Genomic DNA, 24,893 nt, shown 5'->3' on the forward strand with positions numbered 1-24,893 from the left:
ATCTCCCCTCCTTCTTATTCCCCCTCTCCCTCTTCTTACTTCCCCTCCCCCCTTTTTTCTTATATCCCCTCCTTCTTACTCCCCCCTCTTCTTACTCCTACTTCCCCTTATTCTTCTTACCCCCTCTTTTTCTTATCTCCCCTCCTTCTTACTCCACCTCCCCCTCTTCTTCCCCCCTTTTCTTATCTCCCCTCCTTCTTACTCCCCCCTCTTCTTACTCCCCCCTCTACTTATTCCCCCTCTCCCTCTTCTTACTCCCCCTCCCTCTCTTCTTCTTACTCCCCCCTCCCCTCTTCTTACTCCCCCCTCCCCTCTTCTTACTCCCCCTCCCCTCTTCTTACTCCCCCCTCCCCTCTTCTTACTCCCCCCTCCCCTCTTCTTACTCCCCACTCTTCTTCTTCTTACTCCCCACTCTTCTTCTTCTTACTCCCCACTCTTTTTCTTACTCCCCCTCCTTCTTACTCCCTTCTTCTTCTTACTCCCACCTATTTTTCTTACTCCCCCCTTCTTCTTCTTACCCCTTCTTTTTCTTATCTCCCTCCTTCTTATCCCCCTCTCCATCTTCTTACTCCCCCTCCCCTTCCCCCCTCTTTTTCTTATCTCCCCTCCTTCTTACTCCCCACCTCTTCTTACTCCCCCTCCCCCACTTCTTCTTACGCCCCCTTATTCTTCTTACCCCCTCTTTTTCTTATCTCCCCTCCTTCTTACTCCACCTCCCCCTCTTCTTCCCCCCTATTTCTTATCTCCCCTCCTTCTTACTCCCCCCTCTTCTTACTCCCCCCTCCCCCTCTTCTTATTCCCCCTCTCCCTCTTCTTACTCCCCCTCCTTCTCTTCTTCTTACTCCCCCCTCCCCTCTTCTTACTCCCCCCTCCCCTCTTCTTACTCCCCCCTCCCCTCTTCTTACTCCCCCCCTTCTTCTTACTCCCCCTCCCCTCTTCTGACTCCCCCCTCCCCTCTTCTGACTCCCCCTCCCCTCTTCTGACTCCCCCCTCCCCTCTTCTTACTCCCCCCTCACTTTCCCCCTCCCCTCTAACTACCCCCTCCCCTCTAACTACCCCTCCCCTCTTACTCTCCCCCTCCCCTCTTTTTACTCCCCCTCCCCTCTTCTTACTCCCCCTCCCCTATTCTTACTCCCCCCTCCCCTATTCTTACTCCCCCCTCCCCTATTCTTACTCCCCCCTCCCCTATTCTTACTCCCCCCTCCCCTCTTCTTACTCCCCCCTCCCCTCTTCTTACTCCCCCTCCCCTCTTCTTACTCCCCCTCCCCTCTTCTTACTCCCCCTCCCCTCTTCTCAGTGTGCACTTCCTGTCAGTCCGGCCGGTTACAGGAAACAGAAACTCTGCGCGGAACAGGAGTTTCTGTTTCCTGTAACCGGCCGGACTGACAGGAAGTGCACACTCAGTGTGCACCTTCCTATCACTCCGGCCGGGCACCGCGGACCGGAGAGCAGCTCGGCCACGCTACAGGGGAGGGGAGGGAAAAGCAGCTGCAGCCGCCTGAGGCTCTTTACAGAGCGCTCAGACGGCTGCAGCATTTAAAGGGCCAGCCCGCCGCGGCTGGTCCTAAAAGAATTTCGGGCTGCCTGGGGGGCAATTGCCTCCCTGGCCCCCGGCCCAGCCCGCCCCTGCCTTCCGTGTATACGAAGGAAGGGATAGCCACCTTGATCCCCCAGGTTGCCCAGATTTAGTAGGGACAAGTGGGACTTAATAATGCCACTACTTAATAAAGGTTATCATTTATACATCGATAACTTTTATAATAGCATCCCACTGTTCAAAATGTTGTACTGCTTCGAGACCGTGGCCTGTGGCACTATTCGCAAGAGTCGCACAGATTTAACAAAGGCTCTAGCGAACAAAAAAATGAAAAGGGGGTTAATAGCCGCTCTCTGCCAGAATGAACTGCTGGCACTCAAGTACAGGGATAAAAAGGATGTTTTCATCTTAACCGCCATCCATTGTGAAAACACTCTGAGGGTCGCAGTTTATGGCAGAGAGGAATGTAAACGGGTGCCAGTCTGCATACGGCAATATAATCGGCATATGGGGGGTGTTGACCTGTCCGATCAACTGATGCAGCCGTATTTGATCATGCGAAAGATCAGGGCATGGTATAAAAAAGTGGGCATATATCTGATGCAGATGGCAATCCACAATGCCTTTGTCATTTTTAAAAAGGCAAATGCTGGGCTGAAAAGCACTTTTCTTTCATTTCAGTTTGATCTCAATTCTGGGCTGCTTGAAAGCCACACAAAGAGACCATCAGTGGAGCCTAGCAGAAGAATGGAGGCAGGTCACTTCTGCTTTAAGATTCCAGCAACCCCTAAAAAAACAAAACCCCCAGAAAAGGTGCAGGGTATGTTACAAGAGGGGCGTAAGAGCTGAGACCAGCTATTACTGCCCTGATTGCCCCTCTCAGTCCGGCCTATGTAGTGGCCACGGTTTTAAAAATTTTCACACCCAGGCCGAATAAGTAGACCAGTTTTGGGGTGTGATTTTTAGTCATCTGTCTGATTGGTTACCGATTTTTAGTCATCTGTCTCATTGGTTATCCTGTCTTCTCTGATCCTTGACCTCGGCTTGTCCTATCGTCGTTCTGTTTCTCTTTACTCCTTTGACCTCGGCTTGTACCTTGACAATTCTCTGCTTGTATAGCCCGGCCATTCTAAAGACCGGTATTACACGTTTCTCTCTCTGTGTTCTCTCTCTTTGTGGTCTGTCTGTGTTTTGGTTTCGGAATCCATGACAGCGGGACGCAGATGACTGGGTACTACCCCCGGATAAGTTTACCCCAACTATTCCCCCTTTTCACAGCAAATAGTATGCACTTGTTCATAATTTGAATTGATGAGCTGCTTATACTTAAAAGGAAGTGGTGTGTCTCCAATGTGCCCCTTCAACATCCACATAACCCTGAGAAAGGTACACATGGGGGTATCGTTGCACTAAGATGACATAGCTGAGCTACATATCAGGTGTTATATTGCCGTAGCACACATAAGGATAGCAAAATATACAGTAACATCTCCAAGTGTGTGTCAAAAAGGCAGAAAACAATGCTAATTGCAACTAGACTTGGTACAAACTAACAAAAAAAATTATCCTACACTAAGGTTTAGAATATACCTTTTATAAATAACCTGGGGTGTCTACTTTAAGAAATGGTAGGCCTTTGTGGGGTAGTTTGAATTTAAAACCTGCTAAGATGCTTGGAATTTGCACATAGGCCCAGCGTCAAAAGTCAAAGTTCGGTAAAAACTGATATGGCTTGGTCTCCTATATGGCACTGTAGCTTCATGAAATAGTGCCAAAGACATACAATGGGGGTGTCCTTTTACTCAGAAGACTTAGCTGAACATAATTTGGGGGTTTGAACTTGGTGGTACATGTGAAATATACAAAATGCAATCCATAGGTAAAAAACACACAAAATTATTTTTTACCACATACTTTGGCATCTATTGGTGAAAAAATGGGGGCATGTTAAGGCATAATATGCACCTTATGAGATACCCTGGAGTGTCTACGTTTACAAATGGTAGGCCTTTGTGTTTAGTTTTTTTTTGAACAGTCAAACTACTATAATACCCCAAATGGAAGCATAGGTTCATTAAATCCATCTCTCGAAATTATACTGTGAATACTGAAAAGGACAGGTCTCCTATATGGCAATGTAGCTTCACGAAATAGAAGACATACAATGGGGGTGTCATTTTACTCAGCAGATGTAACTGAATACAAAATAAAACTTTGTATAGGAATAGCACACACCAACTTTACAAAATACACATGAGAAGTTCTTTGTTATAAGTTTGTGTGCCAAAAACAACAAAAAAACTCAATTTTACTCCAATATTTAGCAGAGGTTGGCGGTGAAATGGCTACGTAGAAAGTGTCAAAACAACCATAGGTAAATAGTCTGTGATGTCTACTTTATATAAATATATACTTGTGTGGCAATTTTGTTTTCTTTTATGGCTATTAAGCTTACAAGACAAACATACCAAATTCTAAAACCGCTCCACATTAAAAGTTTATTTTACTCCTTGTGCTTTGTGACCTGTAACTACCACAAAAAACTGAAAATCCCAGACAGATTATATATTCTGTAAATCAGAACAACTTAATGAATTTATTTTTAATTACTTTCCTTAACCTGCACTAATTATGCACACATTATTATTGCAAAAACTGTAAAAATAACACAAAAATTTTAATTTTTTTGCATATTTCTGTATTTTTGTATAATAAATAAGCATTTATATATATATATATATATATATATATATATATATATATATATATACAAGAAGTGAAGAGAGCACTCCAGAGGACTTGTTTGAAGAACTTTATTACGTGTGGAAAATCGACGTTTCGACCCTCAGATCTTTATCAACATCTTGATAAAGACCTGAGGGTCGAAACGTCGATTTTCCACACGTAATAAAGTTCTTCAAACAAGTCCTCTGGAGTGCTCTCTTCACTTCTTGTATACATACCTCCGCTTGCAGCACCGAGGCTTTTTTTGGGATCCACTTAAAGGTAGAGTGCCAGATTTTGAACATTTTGTGTATATATATATATATATATATATATATATATATATTACATCAAATTAAAGCCCTTTCTGTCCTTTAAAAAACGGTATATAATATGTGTCAGTGCAATAAATTAGTAAAATGCAAATTGCAGTTAAACACAAACAGCAAAAAATGCGGTTGTCATTAAGTGAAAGACAAGCTTCTGAAGCTCTGTCCTTAAGGGGTTAAAATTGTATACAGTGTAACATTCTTCATTCTTCCACTGGGTAAGTATATTAGTTCTTAGGCAATACTGTGCTTCGGAACTTCGGTAATTTCGGAACTTCGACAATTCGGCAATTCGGAAGTGCCTAAATGTCCGAATTGCCCAAAATTTGCCCGAATTCAAATTCGGACCGAAACGAATTGCACATGTCTACTGAGCAGTATCTCCTCCTCACAGAGATGCGAGTATAAAAACCTTATTATTGACCATTTTTAAACATAATCTTAGCGAGCGCTAATTTTTGCCTTGCTTTTTTCTCTTGGGACAAAATAAAGAGAGCGCTAATTTTTGCCTTGCTTTTTTCTCTTGGGACACCTTCACTTTGAGAAATTTGTTGAAAATATTGTCATCTTCATCCTACCAGTGGGGGATGAATGCCACTGAATGCAAGTTACACCTGAGCTTGTACTAGCTCTATAATATTTGAGTAGAACTATTACGTATTGAATATTTCTTATTATCTGCTTGTATCATATTACACTTTTTTTAGTTTCTTTCTTCTCCTATGGTCATATTGGATCAAAAGAAACTGTTATCTTAAGATTCCTACAAGAAAACCAACTACAAAGGGGCCACTTTTTTTTTTAAATAGCAATTTATCAAGTGCACAGTACATAGCGTCAATGTCATACAGCATTATGTAAACATAGTTACCAAGCATTGTTGACAATTAAAAATATGTACAAAGGATCATCACTAATATACTAGACCTTACAGAGATAAATATAAGGCAGCACACCTGAAAAATAGGGCTCCCTCACAGGCCCTATAGAGTAGACAAAGCATAAAAAAAAAGTGGAGGTTTTTCTATGTATAAACTACAAAACAATAAAAAGATAACATTTAAAAAAAAAAAAGGTGGAGGGGGAGGCGGCGCCACAGGTGAAGAAAAACCCAATTCTAAACTATACATGCAAGACACGACATGAGAGAGAATACATACAAAATAAAACACCAAAAATAGTTTGGAATATAGATAATGAATAATAATCAGGAGTCCAAAAAGTAAGTCCAACAGAGTCTATGCCTGATAAATACAACAAAATGTCAAAATAAAACCTTGCATAAGAAGTTAATTACAATCTTGTCAGGGGAAGTATTCCTCAGTTAGGTAATGGCATGGGATATTCGTCTTCGAGATACGTCTGAAAAAAAATAAAAAGACAACTATTAATGGTGCAGTATATCCTAACAGGTACTAAGTACTATTTGGTAAGAGGTCTATATGGTCCTACTCACATTTTCCAGAGCTATAAGACTAGCTCTAGTGTGGATGGCATACAGTGGTACAATCCCCACTTATGATATACATGAAGTTTTGTAGTAGATGGATATCTTGGTATGAGGACCGTATGAAATATAAAAGAAACAATAATAGTGCTTATTGTATAAAGGCCAGAGGTGAAATAATAAAATACCAAGTGGTAACTCACATTTTATTGAGCAGGCAGACTGCTCAATGGATAAAGCTTGAGTGGTATAATCCACACCAAGGATTATTTGGAGTAAAATTCTCACTGTAACAGGGGTAGAAGGCCCTGTTTTTACAAGAACAATGTCATAGGAGAGGGGAATGTTGCCAGAGACTGTCTTATTGTTATAGAATCCCATATTCTATAGGAATTAAGGATTGCAGGCAATGGGTCGGGAGGAAGGCTCTGTCTGATCTCTGGACCCAAAACTTAAAAAGTCCAACCCCCGCTTCTCACGATTTAGCATGCCACTACCCACACAATATGTATAACACTTTAAAAATTCTTTCCATGAATGTCAATGGTCTCAACAGCCCGCATAAACGTACGTTGGCAGCCTAGGAAATGGCCAAATCCAAGGCGGCAATAGTGTGTCTACAGGAGACTCACTTTAACATACGCAAACCACCCACCTTCAGGGTCAAACAATTCGCCCAGACCTACCATGTCATGTCCAACACTAAATCCAAAGGGGTTTCAATTTATTTTCACAGAGTCTGGGTTTTCACTCCCACCAAACAATACATCAGCAAAGATGGCAGGCTGCTTATATTAGTGGGCTCACTAAATGGCCTCCAAATGACGGTTGCCTCCCTGGACGCCACAAATGACACACAGAAGGATTTTCTGACTAAGGCGTTCCGCAAATTAGACCAATACCAGACAGGGCACACTATCGTATGCGGGGACTTTAATTGCACCCCTGACCCACACATACACATACAGAGGGTTCAAAACCAACCCCCTAAGCAATCCTCACTGTCTCTGAGCCGACACTTGGCAAACTTACTAAACTCTTCTGAACATTACGATGTATGGCGTAATTTATACTCGGGCATGAGAGACTATACATTTTACTCCCCAGTCCACATGACATACTCCAGAATAGATCTATGCCTCCTTGACAAAAGCACGTTACCACACAACATGGGCATGCACGTTGGTCCTATCACATGGTCGTACCATGCCCCTCTGGTAATCACAATGAAAATACCACACCCAGCGAGAGGGAGAGGAGCTTGACGCCTAAACGAGGCCCTACTAGAGAACCCGCACCATTTTGAGCGAATGCGGGATGCCCTAGACGCATACTTTGCAGCACACGCATACTGGGAAACCACATTAGCTACACAATGGGTGGCCCACAAGGTAGTTATGAGGGGAGAATTTATCAAGCTGGGTGCCAACACCAAAAGAGCAGCATGCACAGAACAAACCAAACTCACTCAGGAAATAGCAGAAACTAAATCTAGCCACAAATCAAAACCATCCAAGCAAAACCATAAACGACTACAGATACTCAAGACCAAACTAAGCGATCTTCAACTACAAACCACAGAGAAACATATGCGATACCTGAAACAAACTCACTACACACTAGGGAACAAAGCTGGCAAGCTTTTAGCTGTCCGCTTGAAACAAAAATACCTCCAGTCCAAGATCCCCTACATAGTTTCCAAACGAGGAGACAAGCTTTACAACCCCCAGGACATAGTGAACACACTAGCGGAATACTATGCATCACTTTACCAACTACACACAGACACGGAAACACACCAACCTTCTAACGCTGAAATAGACTCCTTCTTGGAAAAAGAGTCCCCCTTCCCTGTATATCCCCGGACCTTCGCACATACCGAACCAGTTCCTTTACTGACAAAGAACTCAGGGACGCCATCAAATCACTCCCTAAGCGCAAATCCCCGGGCCCAGATGACCTCTCTAATTACTACTACATCAAATTTACAGACCAGTTAGCCCCCCACCTCCTACGACTGTTCAATGATATCAAGCAGACTGGCAAAATGCCCCGGGAAATGCTGGAAGCTTTTATTGTCACATTGCCAAAACCTAACAAACCCCCACTCATTGCGCCAACCTGAGACCAATATCACTCCTCAACTCTGATACTAAACTGTACGCCAAAATGTTAGCTACAAGGGTCAAAGCACTTTTTCCCATGCTCATCTCCGCTGAACAGGCGGGGTTTGTGCCGGGTAGGCAGGTGGGGGACAACACCTGCCACTTTTTAGACCTCATTGACTGGGCAAACCACTCCTCTCAACAGGGCCTGGTGCTGGCGTTAGACGCCGAAAAGGCGTTCAACCGCTTGCACTGGGGATATATGGAAAAAACCCTGGCTAAAATGGGTCTTCCACAGGCCTTCCTAAAAAGTATCTTGGCTCTTTATCATCGCCCATCGGCAAAGGCCTTCAGCACCTGCTTCCTGTCAGCACCCTTTACTATACACAATGGCACATGCCAGGGCTGCCCACTGTCACCACTAGGGACTGTTCCCCCTACATAGGGTCACTTGGCAGATATGGATTGACACCTGTCCTCAGAGACCATGATACACACTGACACAGAGCAGAATAGAGACTGTTCCCCCTACATAGGGTCACTTGGCAGGTATGAATTGACACCTGTCCACAGAGACCATGATACACACTGACACAGAGCAGAAAAGAGACTGTTACCCCTACATAGGGTCACTTGGCAGATATGGATTGACACCTGTCCTCAAAGCCCCTGATACACACTGACACAGAGCAGAATAGAGACTGTTCCCCCTACATAGGGTCTCTTGGCAGGTATGGATTGACACCTGTCCTCAGAGACCATGATACACACTGACACAGAGCAGAATAGAGACTGTTACCCCTACATAGCGTCACTTGGCAGATATGGATTGACACATGTCCTCAAAGCACCTGATACACACTGACACAGAGCAGAATAGATACTGTTACCCCTACATAGGGTCACTTGGCAGATATGGATTGCCACCTGTCCTCAAAGCCCCTGATACACACTGACACAGAGCAGAATAGAGACTGTTCCCCCTACATAGGGTCACTTGGCAGATATGGATTGACACCTGTCCTCAAAGCCCCTGATACACACTGACACAGAGCAGAATAGGGACTGTTCCCCCTACATAGGGTCACTTGGCAGATATGGATTGATACCTGTCCTCAAAGCCCCTGATACACACTGACACAGAGCAGAATAGGGACTGTTCCCCCTACATAGGGTCACTTCGCAGATATGGATTGACACCTGTCCTCAAAGCCCCTAATACACACTGACACAGAGCAGAATAGAGACTGTTCCCCCTACATAGGGTCACTTGGCAGATATGGATTGACACCTGTCCTCAAAGCCCCTGATACACACTGACACAGAGCAGAATAGGGACTGTTCCCCCTACATAGGGTCACTTGGCAGATATGGATTGACACCTGTCCTCAGAGACCATGATACACATTGACACAGAGCAGAATAGAGACTGCTCCCCCTACATAGGGTCACTTGGCAGATATGGATTGACACCTGTCCTAAAAGCCCCTGATACACACTGACACAGAGCAGAATAGAGACTGTTCCCCCTACATAGGGTCACTTGGCAGATATGGATTGATACCTGTCCTCAAAGCCCCTGATACACACTGACACAGAGCAGAATAGGGACTGTTCCCCCTACATAGGGTCACTTGGCAGATATGGATTGACACCTGTCCTCAAAGCCCCTGATACACACTGACACAGAGCAGAATAGAGACTGTTCCCCCTACATAGGGTCACTTGGCAGATATGGATTGACACCTGTCCTCAAAGCCCCTTATACACACTGACACAGAGCAGAATAGGGACTGTTCCCCCTACATAGGGTCACTTGGCAGGTATGGATTGACACCTGTCCTCAGAGACCATGATACACACTGACACAGAGCAGAATAGAGACTGTTCCCCCTACATAGGGTTACTTGGCAGATATGGATTGACACCTGTCCTCAAAGCCCCTGATACACACTGACACAGAGCAGAATAGGGACTGTTCCCCCTACATAGGGTCACTTGGCAGATATGGATTGACACCTGTTCTCAGAGACCATGATACACACTGACACAGAGCAGAATAGAGACTGCTCCCCCTACATAGGTTCACTTGGCAGATATGGATTGACACCTGTCCTAAAAGCCCCTGATACACACTGACACAGAGTAGAATAGAGACTGTTCCCCCTACATTGGGTCACTTGGCAGATATGGATTGATACCTGTCCTCAAAGCCCCTGATACACACTGACACAGAGCAGAATAGGGACTGTTCCCCCTACATAGGGTCACTTGGCAGGTATGGATTGACACCTATCCTAAGGATCCCTGATACAAATTGACACAGAGCAGAAATGGGATGTGGAATAGTACCTGGGGAGCTGGGGGGGGGTCCGTTGATGTGGAGCAATACGCAGCAGCAGAAGAGGACTCAGCCGAGGAGGTTATGGAAGAGGATGGAGTAAAGGAGGTGGCAGCAGGCCTGCCTGCAGGTCGTGGCGGTGTCACCAACTCCTCTGCAGAGCCACGCATTCCATGCTTGGCAGCCATCAGCAGGTTTACCCAATGCGCAGTGTAGGTGATATACCTGCCCTGACCATGCTTTGCAGACCAGGTATCAGTGGTCAGATGGACCCTTGCCCCAACACTGTGTGCCAGACATGCCATTACTTCCTTTTGCACAATCGAGTACAGGTTGGGGATTGCCTTTTGTGCAAAGAAATTTTGTCCGGGTACCTTCCACTGCGGTGTCCCAATAGCTACAAATTTTTTGAACGCCTCAGACTCCACCAGCTTGTATGGTAAAAGCTGGCGGGCTAATAGTTCAGACAAGCCAGGTGCCAGACGCCGGGCAAGGGGGTGAGTTTCTGACGCTTGCAGACAACTAACTGCTATCCAATCTATAACAGTGAAAAAAGTTTGTTGGTCTTAAATGCACGCTATTGTGACACCAGATATGAGTGGCAATGTGCAGTGGCAGAGGTCTGCAGAGTACACGCTGTAAGCCTGACACCCGCTTGAAGACAACTAGCTGCTATTCAATCTATAACAGTGAAAAAAGTTTTTGGGTTTTAAATGCACGCTAATGTGACACCAGATATGAGTGGCAATGTGCACTGGCAGAGGTCTGCAGAGTACACGCTGTATGCCTGACACCCGCTTGAAGACAACTAACTGCTATTCAATCTATAACAGTGAAACAAGTTTTTTCTTTGTAAAGGCACGCTATAGAGACACCAGATATGATGGCAAAGTACACTTGCTGAGGTTGGCAGAGCACATGCTGAAGGCTTGACACCCGCTTTAAGGACACTGACTGCTATTAGCTTACACTGAAAAACTTTTTTTCTTTGTAAAGGCACGCTATAGAGACACCAGATATGAGTGGCAAAGTACACTTGCTGAGGTTGGCAGAGCACACGCTGAAGGCCTGACACCTGCTTGAAGGACACTGACTGCTATTAGCTTACACTGAAAAACTTTTTTTCTTTGTAAAAGCACGCTATACAGACACCAGATATGAGTGGCAAATTACACTTGCTGAGGTTGGCAGAGCACACGCTGAAGGCCTGACACCCAGACGCTTGCAGACAACTAACTGCTATTAGCTTACAGTGAAACACTTTTTTTTTGTTTTTAAAGGCACTCTATAGTCACACCAGATATGAGTGGTGGCACTGGGCAAGTGGGCACAGTATTCACTGTGAGCCTGACACAGAAGCTGGCAGACAACTAACTGCTCTTCAATCTATTACAGTGAAAAAGTTTTTTTTGTTTTTAAATGCAAGCTTAATCTATTGTGACACCAGATATGAGTGGTGGCACTGGGCAAGTAGGCACAGTATCCACTGTGAGCCTGACACAGAAGCTGGCAGGCAGGCAACTGCAATTTACAAAAAAAAAAAAGCAGACTGATGTTCTAGCCCTAAAAAGGGCTTTTTGGGGTGCTGTCCTTACAGCAGAGATCAGATGAGTCCTTCAGGACTGTAGTGGACACTGATTACCCTAGCCTAGCTATCAATTTCCCTATCTAATGAGCAGCAGCTACACTTTCCCTCCTCTCACTAAGAATGCAGCTTCAGAATGAATCTAAAATGGATGCTGGGAGGGAGGTGGGAGGGTCTGGAAGGGAGGGTCTGCTGCTAATTTGCTGGAATGTGTTTGCTGACCGTGAGGCACAGGGTCAAAGTTTGTTCAATGATGCCGAATAGGGGGCGGATCGAACCGCGCATGTGTTCGCCCGCGGCGTCGAACGCGAACACGCTATGTTCGCCGGGAACTATTCGCCAGCGAACAGTTCGGTACATCACTATTCTTCATTGCAAACAGCTAAAAGTCTGTATATATGGACAATAACCCTGATTTTCAATGGGGGTTGAATTATTTTGATTACAACTGTATCACCTAGTATAGCACAGTCCATAGTTTTTTTATTTTTTTTTAATTTTGTTATTCGTAGCTCAAAATCTACTTAGAATTGGAATATATGGTCATATCCAACTACCAATAGTTGATGAATCATTGTTTTTTAATTGATGATTTAAAATATGTATTTTTAATAGTGTCTAGTCTCAAGGGACGCAAAAAACTTTATAGTATCAGACGTTTAATTCAGTTGGAACACACATACATACAAAATCCTTGTTCTCAACAATGCCAATAACCAGTGCGTGTGGCCTGATACTTTATATATTATAAATATATTTATTTAATTCAGAGAAATTAAAAACAGTTCATAGATAGATAGAGTCACATATTATTACCCTTTGACATATGCTTGAATTTGAGTTACAGATGTAATGATGGTACAGGAACACAGGGTAAGATAGCCTGTATGCCCTGTGAGAGAGGAAGATAACCAGAGGACATACTATGAAAGACACCTCAGAGTCAAAGATACACATTTATAGTCCAATGAAAAAAGCAATTAATTTTTGAAGATGATTTGATCCCCAGGCATTATTCATTCATCCCTGGAGCAGCAGACAGGATTCCAAGAATCTCCTCAGAAGAATTTCATGGACAAAAATGTGAACAGTGAACCAGCCAGCATAGTCCAGGATGAAGCTATAGAAAGATAAAATATTATGTGTAAGCAACTATATACATTAAATTGCTTGAATTTGATATGAATTGTCAGTACAATTGCTGACAGTTATCTTTGATATATTTATTTACAGTATGGCCACAAGCAGATCGAGGTAGCGGGCGTTTGGCAAGTCTCAAATCTGGGCTGCTTAAAGCTTGAACCTGTGTCTTGTCCACTAAGAGCAGCCATCTGAAATTTTGGGACTCCTTACATAACTTAAAATCTGGGTCCCCAGGTCCCCTTCCCAAGCCTGTCTATAGGGCCCTCCCATAAATCCACCGCCAAGTGTGTAAGGGATGCAGTGTGTGTGTGTGTTTTAGCGATAGTGTGTGTATTGAGTGCTGTTTGTCTGTATAGTGGATGCTGTGTGTATGAGTGCGTATAAGGGATGCAGTGTGTGTAATGTGGATTCAGTGTGTGTGTAAAGTGGATATAGTGTGTGTATAGTGGATGCAGAGTGTGTGTAATGAATGCAGTTTGTGTGTATAGTGCAGTGGTGTATCTTGGTTTTGTGCTGCCCTAGGCAGGACAAAACTCAGACCCCCCCCCCTCCCGTGCGCCACCCCCACCCAACCCTTCCCCCCTGCACCGCCTTCTAAATACACAAACACACATTCACTGACAGATACGCATACACTAGCAAACAGAAACACACTCACTAACAGAGACAGACACACACACACTAACAGTGTGTGTGTGTGTGTCTTTTAGTGTGTGTGTGTGTGTGTGTCTAACAGACACACACTCACTAACACACACACACTCACTCACATTCACTAATAGACACACACACACTCACTAACAGACACAAAGTCAGACACACACACACTAACAGACACACACACTAACAGACACACATGCACTAACAGACACACACGCACTAACAGACACACACACTTACAGACACTCACATTAACACAGTCATTTTTTTTAAAATTTAACCCACCCAGCCTCCTTACCTTTTGGAAGGCTGGGGGGGGGGAGGGTTGTCCCATTCCCTGGGGGTCCAGTGGCTGCTTGGCTGCTGGGCTGCTGGGCGGTTGGGCGGCGCTGGCGAGGGAGCACTTTTCCCTTAGCTGTCTGCTCCGCTCCTTCCCGCAGAGTGATGCCATATTCCGGCTCCCAGCATCACTCTGTGGGCGCTGAGCAGAGCGCTCAGGGGAAAGTGCTCCCTCGCCAGCGCCGCCAGTCCAACCGCCTGCCTGGACTGTTAGCCGCAAGGCTAACAAGGCATTTGGAAAATGCCGCCCAAGGCAAATGCCTTGTTTGCCTCGCGCCTAAAATGTCCCTGGTATAGTGGATGCAGTTTGTGTGTAAAGTGAGTGCAGTTTGCATGTATAGTGAATTCAGTGTGTGTATGTATCTATAGTGCATGTAGTTGTGTGTGTAATGTATGCAGTGTATATTTACGTGTGGTGTACCGTGTATGCAGTATGTGTGTGTACCGTTTATGCACAGTGTAAGCAATCAAAGTGGATGCAGTGTGTATAGTCGATTCAGTGTGTGTTATAGTGAATGCATTATATATGAGTTTAGTGGATGCATAGTGTGTGAGCAAAGTGGATGTAGTGTGTGTATCGTGGATGCAGTGTGTGTATCATGGATGCAGTGTGTGTGTGTGTGTAAAGTGGATGTTGTGTGTGCATGTGTTTGTGTGTATTGTGGATGCAGAGTGTGAGTAATCGATACAGTGTGTAGTGGATGCACTGTGTGTAGTGGATGCAGTGTGTGTTTGTGTAAATTGTAAGGTATGATAGGGACTGTGGGGGCTGAGCAGTTTAAAAAAAATTATACGTTTATTTCCGCCAACTGCCTTTTTCCTGTGGCCTTGAGCTTGCCACATACATCTTGAGCCTAACAGGCTTAAATGCACTATGACACTTATAGTTGAATATTCAAGGTTTGCCTTGGTAATGGCATGCTGCAGACTTAAACTTCCTTAATCATTATAGGTGTAGGTAGTAGGTAGTTTGTACACATTAACAAGTGTTTCCTTTCCTTTCTATCTTTGGTTTTCTGTTAAGTTGAAAGTGAGTGTTATCAATAAGGCAGTACATTCAGAGTAATTAGGTTTACCATTTTATGTACAGAATGTGTTGTGTTTTAAATGAATACTACAAGTACCATAACCACTATAGCCCGCAGTAAGGGTTACGTTGCCAGGAGGACTCTGACACACTTCCAGTGCTACTTATAAAACTATTTTATGGTTTACAGCCTTCTTCACCTCTAAATATCCCCTTTCTATAGTTGTAAAGATTAGGTGCTGTATAAATGCTAATAAAAATAACTTACCATCCAGCTGCACTACCTACTTATAAAATATGACTTTTTGGGCCAATGGCATACATGGTCAAATGGCTCTCTCATCATCTGGGGTCTTTACATATTTTTCAAAGACCACCATGGTAAGTCTGCTGGCAGTGCAGGGAGAGATCAATCGTGGCCACCACCATCTTCATCTCTTGTTGCTTTGCTTGCCAGAAGTCAACATCAGGGAGAGTACAACACGGATGTCTATGGAGCATCCCACAAAAATGCAAGGTCCTCCATATACAGAACTTTGACATCAAGCATAGGAAAAGTCAGGGCCAGCACTTCCTATAGGCCAATTAGGCAGCCGCCTAGGGCGCTGCTTAAGGGGGGGTGGCTTTACTGCTTTGCTCGGTTGGCCACCCCTCTATGAGGGAGTAATTATACAAATCATGCCACCCATGTTACCGGGCGCTAGTGAGCACTTACATGGCTGCTGACCAGTGCCCGGTATAACATCGGTCCGGCAGCATCCACCTCAGCCCGCTCAACCAGGGCTCCCCCCCAGGGCCTCAGTTGCTCGCTCCTACCCCTTGCCCTGTATGTAGGGACAAGTAAGTGGGAGCATAGTAGAGGCAGGGCTGGAACGGAGTGAAGGCAGCCAGGCGTAGGAAAGCTGCCAGGAACACACAAAAAGCAGTCATATATGCAATAAAGATAAGAGGGTCAATGTGAAATCACAATGTGTGTTTCAAAGAATTTGTGTTTCAGTCTGTCAGTCTGCTTGGGTCAGTGTGTGTCTGTATGTGTGTGTCTGCAAGGGTCAGTATGTGTCTGTATGTATGTGTCTGCATGGGTCAGTATGTGTCTGTATGTGTGTATCTACATGAGTCAGAGTGTGTCTGTATGTGTGTGTCTGTATGTGTCAGTGTAGTGTGTGTCTGTATGTGTGTCTGCATTAGTCAGTGTGTGTTGGTATGTTTGTATCTGTATGGGTCAGTGTGTGTCTACATGGGTCAATGTGTGTCTTCATGTGTCAGTGTATGTCTACAGGTGTCAGTGTATGTCTACATGGGTCAGTGTGTGTCTGTATGGATCAGTGTATGTCAGTGTGTGTGTGTGTGTCTGCATGAGCGAGTGTGTGTGTCTGCATGAATCAGTGTGTATGTGTGTGTCTGCATGGGTCAGTGCGTGTGCATCACTCTACATGGGTCAGTACGTGTGTGTGCATCAGTCTGCATGTGTCAATGCATGTGTGTTAGTCTTCCCAGGTACGTGTCAGTCTGCTTGGGTCAGTGTATGTCAGTCCTTGCACCAGCCCTGGGAAAAGTACATAAGACAAAGAAGTTCCTACTTTGTCTTATGATAAATTTAAATGAATTGGAATTTCAGTGAAATTACAACACAGTCAATGGGAGAATTTCATAAATATTTAATCTTTATGTATCACTTGTTTTTGGGGGTCTGACAAAACAGTTTTAAAGTCAGCTACTCCAAATAAAAAGTCTGGCAGCTAGAAAACCTTCCGTGCAACCAGTTTTAATTGGTTAAGTGGATATTCTGATAGGGAAGTGGTGGTTAACCCATCTAATGGGCTCCAGAATTATGTAGGAAACCATATATCGGTTGTGTTCCTAAGTATGGTACAGTTTTGTTATTTTTACAAGTGTCATACTATATAGCCTATAACAATTACGCCAGACCATAGCTTGCTTAATTAATGGATGACCATGATTAATCTACTACACTGCACTGACTGATGGATACTGTTTTAGTGTATATGGGTCTTATACATACTGCTAGGACACATAAATGTGCAGTGCACCTCTTAAAGGGTTATTCGTTGAAGTGAGAATTTATGGTGAATTCCAAGTGAATTTCAGATTTCAGAGCAAAGTAGTCAGACTGCAACATTCTCTAAGTCAGCCATGCTTTCTATTCAGCTACTCTGGTCTTAAATTTGAAATTCACTTTGAATTCATCTTGAATTCTCACTTTAATGAATAGCCATGTTAGAGTGAGTTTTAATGGAATTGCCTACCTGTGCTGGATGCAGAGTCACTGAAAGAATCTGAAAGCAAATTTAGATTGTTAATGCATATATTCAATATCAAATTTAGATAAAGCAATATAGAAAACTGAAAAAATGAAAAGAGAATAGTGGATAGAAAAATGAAGCAGCAAACATGGAGAATAACATACAGAATAAAACACTAAGCAGGCATACAAGGCATACAGAATAACATTACTAATAAGAATGGAAAGTGATGCAGGCAGACAGTTACCTAAGAAGTTCACTGAGATAGTTAATGGACTAGTTTCACTTTCAGCACTACGAGCCACATTACACTGCAAAGAAAAAAAATCATTATTTGAGCATTATTTTGTGTCTTGTATATTAGGGAGTATTTATGGAACAGGCTATAGAGTGAGGTAAGTGATTGGTTATGATATCAGACAAAATATTCACATTGTTCTCATGGGCATTAATCTTACTTACCCCAGTGCATGTTGCATTCTTGAAACACAATCTCACGTTACAGGTGATGTATACTAGTGGTTGACTTTGAAACACAAATGAGTTGATTTTAATTCTTGCCTGCAAACTTTGACCATTTTCTTCAACATCTACACCAACTCCCTGATTGGCTGGACATCTGTAAATTGAAAATGCCAACACAATTTTTATATTTGAATTATTTAAAAAATAAATGCACATCAGGATACTCTACTGTCTCCAGTAAAATATTTCAGAAAGATAGCGAAGGGATACAAGAAGTATATTGTAATTTTATGTTTGCACTAAGAATATATACAAATATACTGTTTTTAAACAAATACAAACTGTCACAAAGATTAATTTATTTTTAGAAGAACAAAAAAGGAGTGGAACAAGGCATAACATCATAGATTACACAAATAATCAATTTCTGATTAAGTTAATCTTATTTTAGTTTTTAAAATTCATGAACTTTTCAAGTAATTCCCTTCATATCTGTCACTAGGTCTTTATAAATAAATTGAGAACATTGGCAACACATACCCTCCACTCACAAGCATCACTTTGTTGACACTATTGTTATCGCCATCAGGTGTTCCAAAGCAATCATCAACCCTAAGTACAAATGTATCTCCGTCTGTGGATTCTGAAAACAGGCCCAAATAGAAGGGTGATCCAACTGGTACCTCGTCAGTACTTTGTATTGGATCAGAATATGCCTGACCCCAATAAGCTGCCATTGTTGTGAGCACTGAACCTTCTCCATTTACTGTGAGGTTGACAGAGCTATTTAAAAGAAAAAAATATGATCACAATTTTGTATGCATTAAATTATGTTTAATGTTACTATTATACTTCTAATAGTCTACTATATTTCTAAGATAAAATAAATCCTTGCATTTTGTGTTAGTAGGTCATTAAGAAAGTCATCAACAAGGATGTGTGATTCGTGATGACATGCTAACGCACGCACCTGTGAGGAGGGGTGTAACTGAGGAGTGGAGCGGAATGATGGAGATGCAGTGTGCGGTCGGACAAGCATGGCAGAACCAAGTGGGAGACGAAACAGCGGCTTGAAGAATTTACAAAATATTGTACTGCGGAAGAAAGTCAGTAAGAAACTGGTGGCAGAAGCCTGAAAGAGTTTAAAGGTGTCTAAAAGTATTTCTTGTTGCCGGGGTTTTCCACTTAAAAACTAAACTAATTCAGCTGGGGATATCCCGCAGTTGGAATCAGACGAGCAACTGTACATATCGCCTGCAACTAAGAGGAACAAAACAAAAACAGAACACCCTGAAAACTGTAAGTCGACATTTATTTTATAAAGGTGAAATTCCAAATTATACCAAAGGATCGGATGCCTAACAGTGATGGGAGTTCACTATTCAAGTAAATGTTGGCAATAATATTCCTTTTATTTGCTTTTTGGATGTAATGCTCAAACTTATATAAGTACCTAAAATAATTAGCTCTCTTTCTTTATTACAAATTAAGCCTCTGTACAAAAAGCAAAAAAAAAAAAAATGGAAGAAATTAAGTCAAAAGAGAAAGACACAAAAAGGAAAAAGATAGATAAAAAAGGGGGAAAAAATTCCCAGGATTCTGCCTTCAACAATTATGTAAATTAAACATGTTACAGGACAAACAATAATCAAATCCAGTAACAGAATTATATATAGTAAGGGATACGAAGGGAAAATCAGAAACAAACCCTATCAATTTAGTTGGCTGTTAACTATTTGTATGCAAGCTGATTTTCATAATCGTGACAAATGACCTAAACTACTAATAGATACAAAATTAAGAAATTCCTGCTAATAAAGGGTGAAGGAAATGGAAGGATAAAGAGAGATAAGATTAAAGGTTGAAAGAAGAAAGCCTAAAGGAAGGAGAAAGAAAAGATGGCTACAAAAAAAAAAAAAAAAACACAAGAATCAAAAACCTCAACCAAAAAAGACAAAGACAAAAAGGAACAAAATCAAGATAAAAGTTTGTCAACATATTTTTCACTGCAGAACCAGAGAGAGAAATGAAATAAATAACAAACTCTGATACTTCTATGATGGACACAGGGAAAGAAAAAGAAGCAGTTACAGTAGATCTGCTAAATGCAAGCTTACAAAACATTTTAGAAGAAATTAAGAAAGAAATCATTTTAGATACTTTGGAAATCAAAAAAGAAATTAAAAATGAAATGATCAGATTAAAAGAAAAGATTCAAAATATGGAAGATCACTATATGGATCTGGAATTTAAAGTTAACCAACTGAAAGATGAAAACATAAAAATATTAACCAATGTCTACATTAGATCTTAAGATTAACGATTTGGAAGACCGCCTACGAAGGGCAAATTTAAGATTCAGAAATTTGGAAGAAAAAAATAACCAAGAAGACCAGATAAATACATTGACTTAAAAGATTGTAAGATGCCACAGGATGAATAAACCTCAGAATACTGCACAGGAAATTCCAAGGGATATAATTGCCTGTTTCTCTTTTTTTGAATTCAAAACATACAGAGAGAAAACTATTTAACTATTAAAGAAGATGATATTCAAATATAATTGTTTTGCCAGATCTATCATACAACACAAGAATGAAAAGAAGAACTTTTGCACCCACAATCTCTATCCTCAAAAAATACAACATAAAGTTTAGATTGAGCTTTCCAGTTAAGTTGATGATAACCCATGAGGGCCTGGCTGAATCTTTTGAATCTAACGAAAAAGTGAAAGAATGGTTAGATAAGAACAAAAACTATTTTAAAAACAAATGTGAAAGATAGAGGAAGGAGTGGGGCAGGGAAGAGAGAGAGAAAGAAGGGAAGAGAGGAAAAATAATTGTGTTTTTTTATATCTAAGGTGATGGTGATGGGAAATAGGTGAAGAAGGGAAGAAAGAGAGGGTAAAGATATATAGGACTGTACAGTTATAGAAATATCTATCACTAAAGATCAACGCAAAATTTTAATTGATAAAACTTACTAAATATAAATTACGTAAATACTCAACGCACGTTAAGGGAAAATGTTCTAAAAAGGAACAAGCTGAAGAATAACACCATTTTTAAATTACTAGAATAATTTTTGAGTTACACTAACAAAATTTGGAAAACCTCTCCATAGTAGAGGGTTATGTTAGAAATTATATAAGCACAAATAATGAATGGATAAAATATGTTTTTAACAGATAATATATGCACTAAAATAAAATATGCAAATTACATGTCAAGTATAAAAGGGAAAAAAAGAGAAAGAAAGATGAAAAAATTATGTAAAAGTTAATTAAAGTTTTTAGTATAATTATAAGATATATATGTACATAAAAGAGATAGAATAAAAGAAAGATAAGAAAGAAGAAGGAAGCAACATAAATCATATTATTAAATAACCTACAATAAAAAATACAATAAAATACAATAAAAGGATAAAGAGAGAATAGGAGAAGGATCAAGCAAATATACTTTGGTTTTATTTTAAATTAGACAAATTAATCCACTCTAAAAATTTTCACCCCACTTTGAGTGGAGAATACTACACAGTTTCCCAAATAGCTTCATGTGCTATAGGCAAAAGAAATGGAACTATGTTCCAAAAATGGTTTGTGTTAAATGTAATTGGAGATCAGAAAGTAGATCTTCATTGTTTGTTATATGTTGGTTTTTGTGATCAGACCAGGAGCTCAAATATCAGTTAAAAAAGATGATCTTGTAACATGCTTAAGTTAATGCCAGTAAATACACAGGCTTTAAATACTCCAGTAAAAAGGCGTATGATTTATAATTCTTTAAATACTGAAAATATTCAAATAGGTGATATACAGAAATGGGGAGTGAACAAATTCCCAATAATTCTACAAGCATCATTAGAAAATAATAATAAAAAAAGAATTGTAGCAATAATTTTTTCAAGTAAACTAAATATAAAAATAATATATCAAGACGTTGACCCAGAAGCTAGATATTTGATAGTGGTATGTAAGATACATAACAACTTATTTACATTGGTAGATGTATACTTACCAAATATTAATCCAATGTCAATATTTTTCAAGATTATGGAAAAAATTCAATATGTATCTAACGGTTCATTAATAAAAACTCTCAGACGTATACCAAAACCGATCAAAGGGTTATAAAGCAATCAAAAAAATTAAATAGTATGTGCAGACGATTTGAATTGTATGACGCATGGAGAATTAAAGAAAATACTTGGTCAGACCACAGTTTTGTGATGATAGAACTAGGTAAACCTCCAATATAAGGTTCTACTACATGGAGATTAGATGATTCTCTAATTAAAATTAAGGAAAATAAGGAAGAACTCAGAATGTCAAAACTGTTTTATGAAGAAAATGCCTCCCTAGATATCTTAAAATCTACAATCTGGTGTAGACAAGGCTGTCATGAGGGGTTATCTAGCTAAAATGGCTAAAATAGATTTTAAAAAAGGCAAAAATCTATCACATTTATATATATATATATATATATATATATATATATATATATATATATATATATATATATATATATATTATATATATCTTTCTATAATCTTTCAAATTTAAATAAACAAAATCCATCAAAATAAAAAAAGAAACAAATTATCAAACTTTTAAATAAAATACATTTAAAAACAGAAGAAAAAAATTAAATAATTCTAAATAAATTGAATCTAAATAATTACTACTGTGGAAATATACATATACTATAGAATGTAAGCTTGTTTGAGCAGGGTCCTCTTCAATCTATTGTTCCTGTAGGTTTTCTTGTAATTGTCCTATTTATAGTTAAATCCCCCCCCTCTCATAATATTGTAAAGCGCTACGGAATCTGTTGGCACTAAATAAATGGCAATAATAATAATAATAATAAAAAAAAAATAGAGCAAGTAAAAATTTAACAAAAAGATTACAAAAATGAAGAACAAGAAAAAGGATAGATAAACTGATAGACAAGCATGGAATATATACAACTCCTGAGGAAATAGGTAGAAAATGTAATGAATTTTACAGCAAATTATATAATCTCGGGATAAATTCAAAAGAAAGCAAAATACATATACAAATACCTAACAAAGACCAAAAAGATATCAAATATAGATCTCAAAATGCTAAATATTCACTTCACTCCAAATGAAGTGGAGAAAGAAATAAAAAAGTTAGATATGAACAAAACTCCAGGCGCTGATGGGTTTAGTAATCTGTACTATAAACTACTAAAACCTAAATTGATTCATCCCTTAACTTCGTTGTTTAATGAGACAGCAAATAGATCAAATACAACAAAAGGATCTCCCCTGCCGGCCCCTGCAGGGCCAGCGCGCTACCCGAGCGCCGGCCCTGCTGTGTGCTTCCATGGGCCGGTGGGGAGATCAAAGATCTCCCTCACCGGCCCAGAGACACTGACAGGCGGCCGCTGGCAGGAGAGGGTGTGAGGGAGGAAGGCAGGCGAGAGGACCAACGGAGCTCTAGCCAGCAGCTCCGCCGGGTCCTCTCGCGAGGTCTGAACGTTGCCGCGGTTACCGCGGCAACGCTCAGATCTCGCGAGAGTGAACTATAGCCTTCAGGCTAAAGTTCACTCTCACCACTGGACCACCAGGGAAGGAAGCTGCACGGCACCCCCCCACCCCCCAGCCCCCGGCAGAACGGACCCCCCTCTCCCCACAGGCAGAACAGCTCCCCCCCTCCTTCCAGGCTAAAAGGTAAGAAGGGAGGAGGGGGGATATAACTTTTTTTTTTATTGATAAAAAATATATATTTAAATGTAAATAAAATATACATTCACACTCACACACACAGCGCCCTCAGACACACACAGCACACAGACACACACAGCACCCTCAGACACACACAGCACCCAGACACACACAGCACCCAGACACACACAGCACCCAGACACACACAGCACCCCCAGACACACACACAGCACCCCCAGACACACACACAGCACCCTCAGACAAACACAGCACCCCCAGACAAACACAGCACCCCTAGACACACACAGCACCCCCAGAAACACACAGCACCCCCAGGCACACACACAGCCCCACACCCCCAGACACACACAGCACCCCCAGACACACACAGCACCCTCAGACACACACAGCACCCTCAGACACACACAGCACCCCCAGACACACACACAGCACCCTCAGACAAACACAGCACCCCCAGACACACACACAGCACCCCCAGACACACACACAGCACCCCCAGACACACACACAGCACCCTCAGACAAACACAGCACCCCCAGACACACACAGCACCCCCAGACACAGCACCAGCACCCCCAGACACACACACAGCACCCTCAGAAACACACATAGCACCCTCAGACACACACACACAGCACCCCCAGACACACACAGCACCCCCAGACACACACAGCACCCCCAGACACACACAGCACCCTCACACACACACAGCACCCCCAGACACACACACAGCACCCCCAGACACACACACAGCACCCTCAGACACACACAGCACCCTCAGACACACACACAGCACCCAAACATACACAGCGCACTCAAACACACACAGCGCACTCAAACACACACAGCACCCTCAAACACACACAGCACATTCAGACACACACACAGCACCCTCAGACACACACATAGCACCCTCAGACACACACACAGCACCCCCAGACACACACAGCACCCCCAGACAAACACATCACCCTCACACACACACAGCACCCCCAGACACACACAGCACCCCCAGACAAACACATCACCCTCACACACACACAGCACCCCCAGACACACACACAGCACCCCCAGACACACACAGCACCCTCACACACACACAGCACCCCCAGACACACACACAGCACCCCCAGACACACACAGCACCCTCAGACACACACAGCACCCAAACACACACAGCACCCTCAGACACACACAGCACCCTCAGACACA

The 24,893-nt window shown here is 41.9% G+C and overlaps 1 protein-coding gene across 1 annotated transcript in view; it reads right to left on the bottom strand.

Moving 5' to 3' along the window:
* Positions 1-12,802: 12,802 nt before the first annotated feature.
* The window catches only part of LOC134610112 (pancreatic secretory granule membrane major glycoprotein GP2-like), a 33,574-nt gene continuing 21,483 nt past the window's right edge, over positions 12,803-24,893 (bottom strand). The window contains exons 7-11 of the mRNA XM_063453219.1: positions 18,507-18,749; positions 17,964-18,120; positions 17,749-17,812; positions 17,505-17,534; positions 12,803-13,188 (exon numbers count right to left, since the gene is read on the bottom strand). Coding sequence (XP_063309289.1) covers positions 13,127-13,188; positions 17,505-17,534; positions 17,749-17,812; positions 17,964-18,120; positions 18,507-18,749 — 556 coding nt within the window. The 3' untranslated portion in view covers positions 12,803-13,126. The remainder of the gene's footprint in view (positions 13,189-17,504; positions 17,535-17,748; positions 17,813-17,963; positions 18,121-18,506; positions 18,750-24,893) is intronic.

This window comes from Pelobates fuscus, chromosome 1 (assembly GCF_036172605.1).
Source record: "Pelobates fuscus isolate aPelFus1 chromosome 1, aPelFus1.pri, whole genome shotgun sequence".
NCBI classification, from domain to species: domain Eukaryota; kingdom Metazoa; phylum Chordata; class Amphibia; order Anura; family Pelobatidae; genus Pelobates; species Pelobates fuscus.